Source organism: Oncorhynchus tshawytscha, linkage group LG21, assembly GCF_018296145.1.
Source record: "Oncorhynchus tshawytscha isolate Ot180627B linkage group LG21, Otsh_v2.0, whole genome shotgun sequence".
NCBI classification, from domain to species: domain Eukaryota; kingdom Metazoa; phylum Chordata; class Actinopteri; order Salmoniformes; family Salmonidae; genus Oncorhynchus; species Oncorhynchus tshawytscha.
The window spans coordinates 6067073-6081486 of record NC_056449.1 but is presented as its reverse complement, the minus strand read 5'-3'; the positions used below and the strand labels follow the sequence as shown (position 1 = coordinate 6081486).

The following is a 14414-nucleotide window of genomic DNA, read 5'->3' as shown; positions in this document are numbered from 1 at the left end:
AGTGCGTACGGCCCAGAAACCCAAGACCTATATTGTAGGTGGTGTCAGAGGACAGCCCATAAAATTGTCAGAGACTCCAGTCAAGGACTGTTTTTTCTGCTACCACCAGGCAAGCGGTACCGGAGCGCCACGTCTAGGACCAAAAGGCTCCTTAACAGCGTTTACCCCCAAGCCATAAGGCTGCTGAACAATTAATCAAATGACCACTGGACTATTACATTGACCCCCCTCCATTTGTTTTGTACACTTCTGCTACTCTTTGTTTATTATCTATGCATAGTCACGTCACACCTACCTACATGTACAAATGTACAAATCTAACCAGTACCCCTGCACACTGACTCGGTACCCCCTGTATATAGCCTCGTTATTGTAATGTTATTGTGTTACCTATATTTATTTTAGTTTATTCTGTAAATATGTTCTTAACTCTTCTTAAACTGCACTGTTGGTAAAGGGCTTGTACATAAGCATTTCACGTTAAGGTCTACACTTGTTGTATTCGGCGCTTGTGACAAATAAAGTTTGATTTGTATTTTATTTGTTATTGATGTTTCGTACTCTCAGTGTATACTGTCCATGTGTATCACCTGAACATCTATTCAACTTTACATTGTCTCTCTTTGTTACCTCATTAATGAACCCTGCCATCCCTGTCTCTGCTCTCCCTCCAGACCAGATCACAATGGACCCTGCCCTGTTCATCAGTGACTCTACTACACTTAGCTATACTGACCTCATCGGCTTCAGCTACCAGGTGGCCAAAGGCATGGAGTTCCTCGCCTCCAAGAATGTATGTAATGTTTTATTTACTCAGCCTTTATTTATTCCATGGAATCTAAACTTTTATTGATATATATATATTTATTTATCATTTACCCTTTATTGAGCCAGGCACAGTAATTACAGAGCTGTAGATATGGATATAGAATGTACTTCACCATCAATAGTTAATGTCCAGTCTGACCGTGGCTTCCTATAACCCGGTTGTTTACATGGGCAATCAAGCAGTTGAAACAATAACAAAGCATCTTCCCTGCTAATGTTTTGGTTAAAAGCTGATAGATGGGGCTGGAGAAATGTAACCACTCTCAAATACACAGAGCTATGGATGCAACAACTGATCCAAAATGACATATAAAATTATAGTTTGATATGTCCACTAAACAAAAATATAAACACAACATGTAAAGTGTTGGTCCCATGTTTCATGAGCTGAAATATAGGATCCCAGAAATGCACAAAAAGCGTATTTCTCTCAAATTGTATGCACAAATTTGTTTACCTCCCTGTTAGTGAGCATTTCTCCTTTTACAAGATAATCCATCCACCTGGCAGGTGTTGCATATCAAGAAGCTGATGAAATGGCATGATCATTCCGCAGGTGCAAATTGTACTGGGACAATAAAAGGCCACTTTAAAATGTGCAGTTTTGACACAAAACACAATGCCACTGACGTCTCAAGTCTCGAGGGAGCGTGCAATAAGCATGCTGACTGCAGGAATGTCCAACAAAGCTGTTGCCAGAGAATTTAACATCAATTTCTCTACTATAAGTCGCCTCCAAACTCGTTTTAGAGAAATTGGCAGTACGTCGAACCAGCCTCAGAACCGCATACCACGTGTATAGCATTGTGTTTTAGCACGATTATGCACGGCCCCATGTCGCAAGGATCTGTTACACAATTCCTGGATACTGAAAAGGTCCCATTTCTTCCATGGCCTGCGTACTCATCAGACATGTCACCCATTGAGCATGTTTGGGATGCCCTGGATTGACGTGTAGCGTGTTACATTTCCCGCCAATATCCAGTAACTAAGCACAGACATTGAAGAGGAGTGGGACAACATTCCACAGGCCACAATCAACAGCCTGATCAACTATATGCGAATGAGATGTATTGCCCTACCTTTAAGGTATCTGTGACCAACAGATGCATATCTGTATTCCGAGTCATGTGAAATCCATAGATTAGGGCCTAATTTATTTATTTAATTTCATATATTTACTCATATGAACTGTGCCTCAGTAAAATATTTGAAACACTCAGACATAATTTACAAACTAAGCATTTGGGTTTAGTGAGTCCTTCAGATCAGAACCAGTAGAGATGCCAGGTATGTTCTCTTGATAAGTGTGTGAATTGGACCATTTTCCTGTCCTGCTAAGCATTCAAAATGTAACTAGTACTTTTGGGTGTCAGGGAAAATGTATGGAGTAAAAAGTACCTTCTTTTCTTTAGGAATGTAATGAAGTAAAAGTAAAAGTTGTCAAAAATATAAATAGTAAAGTACAGATGCCCCCAAAAAATACTTAAGTAGTACTTTTAAAGTAGATTATCCCACTGACCGGATCAGAATCAGAATCCCATTTATTGTCCTACAATAGGAAAATCTTGGCCCAGCTCACACAGGAATACCTAAAACAAATATGAAAACACAGAAGAAACAAACAACAGTGTTGGTGATGCTTACAGAGGACTGGATGTTATCTAATCTCACGGCCTGAGGTGCCACTTAAAGAGTTGTGGATCCAGCGAATGATGGTGGGAGATATGTCTAGGTTACTGAGCTTCTGGATCATCGTGTGTCGTTGGATGGTGTTGAAGGCGTAGCTTAAACCCACAAACAGGATGTGTGCGTAATTCCCCATTCCCTCCAGGTGTTCCAGGAGCCTGTGCAGGCTGCAGACCATCGTGTCATCCGTTCCTCTCCCTGCTTTGTAACAAACTGGTAGGGATCAAGGGAGGAGTGAACGGTGGGTAGTAGTAGGATGTTAAGAACCAGTCTTTCCAAGAATTTCATGATCAGTGACTTGAGAGCAACTTGCCGGTTGAACTCAGTCGAGGTAGACATTTTAGGAATGGGCACGATGGTAGATGTTTTCCATAGGGTGGGGATTGTGCCAGTGGATAGCGGTAGGTGAAAGGCTATGGATAGGGCTAAGCTCAGCAGCTCAGGCTTTTAGGACTCGACACCCGCCTGGCCTTGAACTTACCGAAGCTTTCCGCTGGTATGCCGCCACCTCTTCACTGAAGAGTGGGCCATGGGAATCAGTAGAGTGGAGGGCATCCAGCAAGTTCTCACAGCTTCTGGCTCATAGTGGGTATCAAAATGTGGGTATCAAAACATGAGAAGAAGTTTCTTTGTACTCCCTGACGAAGGCCATGCAGCCGGAACTTTGTTTCTGTTGAACATGCCATACAAATCAAGGCATTTTAATAATTAATTAAATGAAGAGTGCCTTGGTCCTCCTTGCTTTTTGATAACCATTTTACCCCTTTTACCAAAAAGGTGCTCCTTCTGTCTACCAAAATCTACTATTGTGTACCTTAGCTGCGCTTTCCTTCCTCCTCTTTTTTTCTACTTGAGAAGAAGTTGTTGAGGTTTTTGGACAAGGCGAGTGGGTCATCATGAGCCAGTGAAGATGGTTTGTCAGAGTAGCCTGCCAACTTCCTGACTTTTTGAAAGACCTGCTTAGCAATCACGTTGCTGTTTTCCACCTCCACCTTGTCATTGTACCTTAGTGTGGCTCGTTGGATGGCATGTTTGAGGGAGATGTTCAGTTGGTGCAGGGACTGCATATCCCGATGGGAGAATGCAATCTTCTTCATCCGTAATGCGTTTTTGATCTCGCCATTAAATCCGTCGTTTGTCATTCGGAAATAACCTGGTGGTTTCCATGGGGATCACATGGTGTGTACAGAACTTGATACTGTCCGTTATTGTGGTAGGCATTTCATCAATGTTGTTGTTGGGTATTACAGTAAAGCTCATGAGGCATATATACGTCCTATGCTTCAAGAATCAATGGGTACATAATATGTCACACATTTATAAGTCCAAAAATAAATGTAGCAACTGCAGATTGCTCATTTAAAACCCTCTCCTCCCCAGTGTGTCCATCGTGACCTGGCCGCCAGGAACGTGTTGATCTGTGAGGGGAAACTGGTGAAGATCTGTGACTTTGGCCTAGCCAGAGACATCATGCATGATTCCAACTACATCTCCAAAGGCAGCGTGAGTGGCAGGCTCACTAAGGGTCACTCATACACATACACATTAAATAAGACAAAGTTTGAAAGATAACATTAAAACACCAGTTAAAACACCATAAATTACAACTTTCTTCTGATTTAAATTGTAAGCCATAACTTCTGCTGTAACCTTCCTTTAAGTACCTGGCTGATGCGAACGTTCTCTCTAATTCTGGCCCTCTCAGACATTCCTGCCCCTGAAGTGGATGGCCCCAGAGAGTATCTTCCATAACCTGTACACCACCCTGAGTGACGTGTGGTCCTATGGCATCTTGCTCTGGGAGATCTTCACCCTTGGTACGTGGACGGGAAATGGAATCCATTCATTATTAACTGATAGTTCAAAGAGATTACTGTCTGATTGAATCGAAACAACCCATTAACTGGATTTCGTTCAGAAAGGTCAGTAGTAGCATGAGCGGTCTGATGAACTGGTTTATTTAATGTATGTTAGTATAGAGGTTTCAAAAGGCTGTCAATACCATGTTTAAACAAACAGGCAATAAAGTTAAGAGGACAAGACAATCATCTTAAGAGGACAAGACAATCATCTTAAGAGGACAAGACAATCATCTTAAGAGGACAAGACAATCAGCTTGTCTAATCCTGAGTCTATTTAGGATCAGACAAGGTTTTGTTGTTATTAGCTACAGTCCGGGTTTATTATCAATTCATTTAGGGATTTTTACAAATGCTTTTGGAACGGCTGTGATAAGAAGAGTACCTATTGAGAAGTGATTAATTTAGCGTGAAACAGCGTGAACAGTGTTATTCGTAGGAAGCCAAATACGTCATGATTCTTGTTTCATTCGAGATTTGAGAACTTTTAGACACTCCTGATTCAGCATGATCAGCCTTTAAATACTTGAATGGTTGATATTTTATCAGGAGGAACCCCTTACCCTGACCTTCCTATGAATGAGCTGTTTTACAGTGCCTTAAAGAGAGGCTATCGCATGGCCAAACCTAACCACGCCACAGACGAAGTGTAAGTCTCTACCGTCACTCTCAAACTCCTCTCTCTAATCATGTCTTCTGTCAGTTCTTTTTTTTAGTGACAAGTTCAGTTAAAATGTTCAACTAAGGAAGTCATTCTGTCCTCCAGTTATGAAGTGATGCAGAAGTGCTGGGATGAGAAGCATGAGAAGAGGCCAGAGTTCTCCTTTCTGGTGCACACCATGGGGAACATGCTCACTGACAGCTATAAAAAGGTATCCTATTAATATAGGTTTTTTTCCCCTTACACATTGCATCTGAGGACCAACAGTACTTCCACATCCATCTATGAAAACGATCACATTTTTGCTGAATGCAAAATGCATCATACGGGGATGATTTCTGTATTTTGTAAGTTACATATCTTAAAAAACTGATTGCTGACAAGTAAAACATTTTGTCAAGAATGGACGAATGAAACAAATACCAAAATATAGTTTTTGGGTGGGGTTTTCCTTTAAGTGTGTATTGACTATGGACAGATCTGACATTGATCACTGAGATGTATCTAATTGACTATAATTATTGGTACAGAGATACTGCCAAGTCAACGACGAGTTCTTCAAGAGTGACCACCCGGCCGTGGTCAGAACCAAACCCAGGCTCTCCTCCCCCTTCCTCACCCCAGCCATCACCCCCTCCACCGCCCCTGACTCCCTCCAGGATCTCAACCCCTACCCCCTAACTGGAGACTTTAGACCGGAGGCAGATGGAGAGGAAGTGACTACCTCCTACAATGACTACATCATTCCCATCCCAGACCCCAAGCCTCAGGAGGAAGTCTTCTCCGAGGCCAACCGCATGCAAATGGAAAGCCCCGCGAGGTATGGCTGTCTAAAGTACTTCATGACTACAAACACTGACTGACTGACTGAAAATGTGTGCCAAATGCTGAGCATGCAGGAAAGATAATGCATATTTACTCTAGAGGAACTTGTATAGTTACAACACCAACACACAGAGCCATACGTGGGATTTCAATAAAAATTGGTCTTATCTTACCATGTATACACTGTGTGTACTAAACATTAAGAATCAAATCAAAATCAAAGTTTATTTGTCACGTGCGCCAAATACAGTTAAATGCTTACTTACAGGCTGTAACCAATAGTGTCGGAGAAGGGGGAAAAAGTATGTGTGTGTGTGTGTGTGTGTGTAGGTAAGTAAAAGAAATAAAACAAAAGTAAAAAGACAAGAGTAGCAAGGCTTTAATACAGACACCGGTTAGTCAGGCTTATTGAGGTAGTATGTACATGTGGGTATGGTTAAAGTGACTATGCATATATGATGAACAGAGAGTAGCAGTAGCGTAAAAAGAGGGGTTGGCGGGTGGTGGGACATAATGCAGATAGCCCGGTTAGCCTATGTGCGGGAGCACTGGTTGGTCGGGCCAATTGAAATAGTATGTTCATGAATGTATAGTTAAAGTGACTATGCATATAAGATAAACAGAGAGTAGCAGCAGCATAAAGGGGGGTTGGGGGGAGGCACACAATGCAAATAGTCCGGGTAACCATTTGGTTACCTGTTCAGGAGTCTTATGGCTTGGGGGTAAAAACTGTTGAGAAGCCTTTTTGTCCTAGACTTGGCACTCCGGTACCGCTTTCCATGCGGTAGTAGAGAGAACAGTCTATGACTGTGGTGGCTGGGGGCTTTGACAATTTTCAGGGCCTTCCTCTGACACCGCCTGGTGTAGAGGTCCTGGATGGCAGGCAGCTTTGCCCCAGTGATGTACTAGGCCGTACGCACTACCCTCTGAAGTGCCTTGCGGTCGGAGGCAGAGCAATTGTCGTACCAGGCAGTGATGCAACCGGTCAGGATGCTCTCGATGTTGCAGCTGTAGAACCTTTTGAGGATCTCAGGATCCATGCCAAATCTTTTTAGTCTCCTGAGGGGGAATAGGCTTTGTCGTGCCGTCTTCACGACTGTCTCGGTGTGTTTGGACCATTCTAGTTTGTTGTTGATGTGGACACCAAGGAATTTGAAGCTCTCAACCTGCTCCACTACAGCCCCGTCGATGAGAATGGGGGCGTGCTCGGTGCTCCCTTTCCTGTAACTACACAATCATCTCCTTGGTCTTGGTTACATTGAGGGATAGGTTGTTGTTTTGGCACCACCCGGCCAGGTCTCTGACCTCCCTGTAGGCTGTCTCATCATTGTCAGTGATCAGGCCTACCACTGTTGTCGTCAGCAAACTTAATGATGGTGTTGGAGTCGTGCCTGGCCATGCAGTTGTGGGTGAACAGTGAATACAGGAGGGGACTGAGCACACACCCCTGGGGAGCTCTAATGTTGATAATCAGCGTGGCAGATGTGTTGCTACCTACCTTCACCACCTGGGGGCAGCCCATCAGGATGTCCAGGATCCAGTTGCAGAGGGAGGTGTTTAGTCCCAGGATCCTTAGCTTATTGATGAGCTTTGAGGGTACTATGGTGTTGAACGCTGAGCTGTTGTCAATGAATAGCATTCTTACATAGGTGGTCCTTTTGTCCAGGTGGGAAAGGGCAGTGTGGAGTGCAATGGAGATTGCATCATCTGTGGATCTGTTTGGGTGGTATGCAAATTTTGGTGGGTCTAGGGTTTCTGGGATAATGGTGTTGATGTGAGCCATTACCAGCCTTTTAAAGCTACGGACGTGAGTGCCATGGGTCTGTAGTCATTTAGGCAGGTTGCCTTTGTGTTCTTGGGCACTGGGACTATGGTGGTCTGCTTGAAGCATGTTGGTATTACAGATTCAATCAGGAACATGTTGAAAATGTCAGTGATGACACCTGCCAGTTGGTCAGCACATACCCGGAGCACACGTTCTGGTAATCCATCTGGCCCCGTAGCCTTGTGAATGTTGACCTGTTTAAAGTTCTTACTCACGTCGGCTACGGAGAGCGTGATCACACAGTCGTCCGGAACAGCTGATGCTCTCATGCATGCCTCAGTGTTGCTTGCCTAATATTGAGATGCACCTTGCACCCCCCTATTTTTCCTTAGAACAGCCTCAATTCGTCGGGGCATGAACTCTACAAGGTGTCAAAAGCATTCCACACGGATGCTGGCCCATGTTGACTCCATTGCTTCCAACAGTTGTGTCAATTTGGCTGGATGTCCTTTGGGTGGTGGACCATTCTTGATACACACAGAAAACTGTTGAGGGTGAAAAATCCAGCAGCGTTGCAGTTCTTGACACAACCCGTTGCACCTGGCACATACTACCATACGCCATTCAAAGACACTGTCTTGCCCATTCGGCGGTAAATATATCATTAAAATATCCAATGTTATTATCTATGAAATAATAAAGGGGGACAATTCCGGTTACATGTATTTAGTCTAACAGGCACATTGTGATAGAGAAAACAACTATATTACAGAAACACTACAGACGAGACAGGACTGTCCAATCTGAACAGCCATTCAGTGGTCCTGGTAGTCTGGGTAGAATAAGAGCAGAAGAGAACATGAGCAAAACTGAAAAAACAGACAATAGTATATGTGAAATACTTAACAACATAATAAAGAAATAAGACGGCGATGAGGTTGGTAACTACATAATATACTTATACCAATCTAATCTGTATATTTCTCAGAAGAATGTATCTTCTTCAGGATTGCTCTGTCTTTGGCCAGCTTCTCCATGAACTCCTGGCAGGGGAGAATGAAGTTTGTCTTCACAATAAGCATGGCCTTGATGGTAGGAACAGTGAACCTATTTCTTGCTGCTGTCCATATATCATTCATTTGGGAGAACACTCTCTCGACTGGTGCATTACTTCCAGGTAAGCACATAACAACAGATGCTAATCTAGCCAGGTTAGTGTGTGGGATGTTGTTCTCTTGGAAGTGGGTAACCACTGTGCTCCATATCTGACTACTGTCTCAGATGTTTTCCATTCTTCAAGTGATCCCCCCTTTAGGAACTCTTGCAGGCCAGTAACCTCGTCAAACAATGCAACCTCATTGATGGTCACATTGGGGTATTTTTCCTGCAGTGTGCCTGCTGCCTTCTGGATCTCTTCACGCTGAGGTTGCCTTTTTAAAGGAGACAATTTAAATATTTTAGATTATATGTGTGCTTTCCCCATGCTTGCAAGTAGTTCACAGCCGTAGTGAAGAATAATTGGGATGTTTTGAGAAAGCTCTCTTTAGACATTGCTCCATTTTCCTCTAGCTCTCTCAGAAGTCCTCCGACCAAAACTGGAATGAAGTTGTCTTCACACCTTGTAGTCAATTTTGCCTCAACGTTTCTCAGAATTGCAGATGACTCCACAAAACAGCAGTCCTGGCCTTCAAGCATCTTGATCTTGTCACTGAATACGGTCAGGTTTCCATGGACTAAGGCCAGCCAAAGTTCAATCAGTGGATCTTCATACATTGTTTACAGGACAACAAGGCATTTGTCTTCAGAAGAAAAAAGGATTTCAATGGCACATACATTTTCAGCACTCTTTCTAGAGCAGGGAGCACGGACAGCCAGTAAACATTGCTGTGTCCTAAAATGTTATGGTACTCCTGGCCAACAAACTTACGAAAGCTCTTCAGTCTTTGTACTCTGATGGTGAAAATATGAAAATATCCAAATATCTTTGTGAGCAAGGTACTCAACATCAAGGGGAATCATATCCAAAGCTGTTTTGGCCATGTTTGGTCTGTTTTGGCCGTCCCACTGCAGAGCATTTTTAACTTTGGTATGGACATTGACCCTCCCCAGCCTATTCAGTCCACCAAAATTGGTATTTGTGTTGTCGGCAGAGAATTCCACGACTTTGTTTTCCAGGTTACATTTTTGGAAGACCACCAGGACCTCAGCTGCAATTTCCTCTGCTGTTTCTACTTTCAATTCAACAAAATCGAGCTGTTTTGTTTCCACAGATGTGTTGCCATCATATATCTTACAATATCTGACTACTATTGGCAGCAGCTTTACATGTCCATCATTGGACGCATCAATGGACAGGGACACACATTCAACCTGGTCTAGGTCCTGTGATACCAAAGTAGTTGCCCATGGTACTAACACGTTACTCACTATGGCTTCACATTTTGTCCTAGCACATGTAAACTTCAGCTTATCAAGCTTCCATGTCAGTTGTGCTTTGCAGTCCATAGATCTGTAACTATGATTGTGTCACATAGTGTGTGGTATGCAAACACACCCTCCTGCACAGCTAAATCATATTCTTCTTGGGAAGGCTCTACCTTCTTGAAGAATGTGGTGACAGAGGGCATACCAACACGGGCAATCAGAGAGGCTTTATGCTTTTTCTTCTGTTGATGTTCTACCGCTGCTGTTCTTCCCCCGCTGCCAATTGAAAAAGAGGAATTACAAAGGGTGCAGTTAACCAATCTATTGTCTTGACCGGAGTGTATAAATGGAAATTCTCTCATCATGTTGTCATCAAAATGGCATTTCCGTTTCTTGGAAAGAGCCATTGTACCTCCTCTGTCTGTTCTTCTTCACTCTCCATGTGTCACTCTTCTTACTCTCTTAATTTTTTCTTCTCCTCCAATCTTTCTCCTCCTCTTTTCTTCACTCATCTTCCTGCTTTTTCTTCCTTTCCTTCTCTTTACCTTTCCACCTCACTCTTCTACTCTCCTCACTTCATTCTTTTTACTCCCTTAATTTTTCCTTCTCCTTCCTCTCCAATCTTTAATTATAAATAGTACACTATTAGATAAAATACTTTGGTTGACAGATTCCCATTGCTTGCCTCATTTTTGTATTTTATCTCAAAAACATTGTTTGTAATAATAAATTAGCAAGCTCTGTAATCATATCTTTACCTTTCCTCCTCTATCTCTTTCACTCTTCTTCCTCTCCAGTCTTCCTCCTCTCCACTCTAACAGAAAAAATTATGCTAATGTTATTGTCACGCCCTGACCTTAGTTATCTTTGTTTTCTTTATATTTTTGGTTAGGTCAGGGTGTGACATGGGTGATTATATGTTTTTGTCCTGTCTAGGGGTTTTGTATGTTTATGGGGTTGGTCACCAGTCTAGGGGTTTTTGTATGTCTATGGTTGCCTAGAAAGGTTCTCAATTAGAGGCAGCTGTTTATCGTTGTCTCTGATTGGGAACCATATTTAGGCAGCCATATGCTTTGGGTATTTTGTGGGTGATTGTTTCTTGTGTCAGTGTTTGTGCCACACGGGACTGTTTCGTTTATATTCACTTTGTTATTTTGTATTCTGTCGTGTTCAGTTTATACTATTAAAACATGTACACTTACCACACTGCGTATTGGTATGATCCTTGCTACTCCTCTTCAGACGAAGAGGATGATATCCGTGACAGTTATCCATAAAAATGTCCAAATATATTTTCACCCTACTAATGCCAAAGCATTAAACTTGTAATCTACAAGTAAATATTCTCATAATTGTACATTAATTTAATATAATCATATTTTAAAAATAGCCCATCCACTGCATGTTTACATGTGAATGTTTTTTTAACCTAGCTACCATGACAGTAGCTGGCTAACCTAGCTAGATAACTTAGTCGACATAGCTAATGTTAGCTAGCATAACCTATTTAAAACCTTATAAAGCAGATCATCTATCTATATAATAAATTGTGACATTATAACATCATTAGATAGTATCTCAAACAATTGTAACTTACCTTGCTTGAAAAGACGTTTGTGGTGATGTTGTGGATTCACTTGACACTTTCTAGCTTCTGGCTGAGTTTTCCACAGCTTTTTTCTCTAAAACTAGCAAGTAGTTAGTAGAAGAAGCAAGTAGTTAGTAGAAGAAGAACTGTGAATTAAGCTGATATAGCAAGCAGCCCCCTCTGCTAGACAAAACAAGCACAAAGCGATTGAGACATTAACCGGTAGTCTCTGCTGCCCGGTCTTTCTTTCCACGTAAAATGTTATTTCACTTTGCAGTCTGTTTTTAAAGCACAGTTAAAAACGGGGACATTTCTGGGGACAGCTCCAGCCGGGGACAGGCCACCAAAAACGGGGACTGTCCCCAATGAACGGGGACGCCTGGTCACCCTATCCTAATGGCTCGCATACACAATCCATGTCTCAATTGTCTCAAGGCTTCAAAATCCTTCTTTAATTAACCTGTCTCCTGCCCTTCATCTACACTGATTGAAGTAGATTTAACAGGCGACATTAATAAGAGATCATAGCTTTCACCTGGATTCACCTGGTCAGTCTGTCATGGAAAGAGCAGGTGCTCATAATGCTTGGTACACTCAGTGTTACATTTTGAGGATTTTGTAAGACATTTAAACTGAAACCTTAGACAAGCCAAGCTGGCAGAAATATGATAGTTTAGGTTTTTACATTGTTTTGATTTGTGGCACAACGCTGTATAGTTTTCACCTGAAATGGGACATAAAATCGTAAAATCCCACGTTTGTTTGTAAAGGAACGTGTGTTTTGTTATTCCCTGTAGCTCTCTGGCTCTGGAGGATGACGAGGCTGATTCCATCTCCCAGGAGACAGCCGAGGCAGACACCATTCCAGAAGAGGAGGATCTCCATGCCAACCAGGCTCTGATTCCACTGGAATCTTCTGGAACACCGGAAGTGGAAGACAGCTTCCTGTAGAGATTTAAGAAACTTGGTGAATGTATAGCAACATTCCTGAATAGCTTTAGTGCGGCGATGGGAAACTATGATGGGGGTTGGGGCCACATATTGTTTTTTACTTATCATGAGGGTCCGCAGTGGCTCGCGGGTCTGCGTACACACATCCCTACCCACAAATGCAGTCAGAGCCTGCACTAGTTAATTTCCTTCTGCCAGTTGGCCATCCCTGCTTTAGTGGATTAAGACAACATGTTGCGATTTCAGTGAGGAGCTAACCCTAACAACATAAACAATTCCCACTGCTTAAGCAAATATTTCACAACTGGTACTTTCAAAATAATTCTGTGCTGAAAATCAATTGAAAATCAATAATTACAATGAGAGAGTGACATATATTTAATTAATGATGATTGTTGATTGATGATGATTTTAATCAATCTAATCAATGCAAAATACTGCATATTGAAGAGAGGGACCATTTTTAAAGGCTTCACATAATAATGAAGATGAAAAAATACCAGTATCACATAAGAATAAAAATGTACATCAGGAAATTCATGATTTTATAATACACTTGTAGTATGGTCACTATTACAGTGTTTCTATGGGGATTTGTATTGTCATTTTTCCTGTTACATGTTTTGTATTTTTATATTATAAAGACGAAAACATTAGGCTTCTAAAACCCTTTCAGTTTTTTTTACCACTAAAAGTGGAGCATGTACTGTTACATTTTGCTTGTGTGAAAAAGTTCACATTTTTAGACGGGTAGGCAACTTTAGTTAGTAAAAACAATCAGAAACACATCATCTTATGGCATCTATACTTCTCAACATCAATGGGATATGACATTCTAGTTGCACTGAGGTATATTTTCTTTGTTTTCACAAATGTGTACTTTCTATTTCAAGTTATTTTGCGGGAATATAATTAACTTAGAGAAAATATTCATGCATTTGGCCTTAATTAAGCAGAATAGTGTACATTCAGTAAAGGTTATGTGTCAAATGTCATTTTATGTTGTCTTGAGTTTTATAAAGATTTTTTTAAAATGTTTTATATAGCATTTTGTTTCAACAATTCTGTATACATTTTGCACTTTACAATGTTTAGGGAAACATGAACATTTCCAAGAAAGAGATTTAGGTTCAGTACATAAGAGATTGAATGATGTCTGAGAGGTATGAACAAATGTTATGTTTTTACACGGAGGTACTGACTGAATGAGAAGTGATCTGAGCATATCACTGCCTTTGCACACCTGGTACAAGATTAGTACGTTGTTGTGTACTGTGCCCATGACTGATCTAATATCTTTGAAGTGCTTTTGTATTGTATGAAGTTCTATGAAAAATACAAATAGTAGGCCTAATGTTAAAATAAGCTTCTCTTTGGTAGGAGATCTTTTTTTTAGAAATGTGGGTATCGAGATTTTAATCTATATTATTGAAACAATGAAATGATACCTGAGAGAAGTCACTTATTTTCTTGTAACTTGCTTAGAGTCCACTCACAGAGGTTGACCTATGGTTAGAAACACTACCAGTGAAATATAAATATGCTTATTTGTATACATTTGTCACATGATGTAGGAACACGGAATGCAGAACACGCAGGAATGCAGAACCCACACACTACATAATGTAGAATATTCACCACACACACGCTATGGTACCAAAGCTTTTCTGTATGTTTACAAATGTATTTTTATATGCAGTATTTTGTATGTTAATTAAAAGTGATTATGTGAAAATAAAAGTTTATAATGAATATATAACACAAGAAATGTGTTCTGCATTTTATATTAGTTCAATGACTTGCAGCATTCTACTATTTTCCCAT

At 41.3% G+C, this 14414-nt stretch overlaps 1 protein-coding gene across 2 annotated transcripts in view; it reads left to right on the top strand.

The window, feature by feature from the left end:
* Positions 1-14358, top strand: part of LOC112220770 (platelet-derived growth factor receptor beta) — a 58876-nt gene extending 44518 nt beyond the window's left edge. For both annotated transcript variants that reach the window (XM_024382654.2, XM_024382653.2), the window contains exons 17-23: positions 675-793; positions 3898-4020; positions 4223-4334; positions 4926-5025; positions 5143-5248; positions 5568-5857; positions 12437-14358. In XM_024382654.2, coding sequence (XP_024238422.1) covers positions 675-793; positions 3898-4020; positions 4223-4334; positions 4926-5025; positions 5143-5248; positions 5568-5857; positions 12437-12590 — 1004 coding nt within the window. In that variant the 3' untranslated portion in view covers positions 12591-14358. The remainder of the gene's footprint in view (positions 1-674; positions 794-3897; positions 4021-4222; positions 4335-4925; positions 5026-5142; positions 5249-5567; positions 5858-12436) is intronic.
* Positions 14359-14414: the final 56 nt, after the last annotated feature.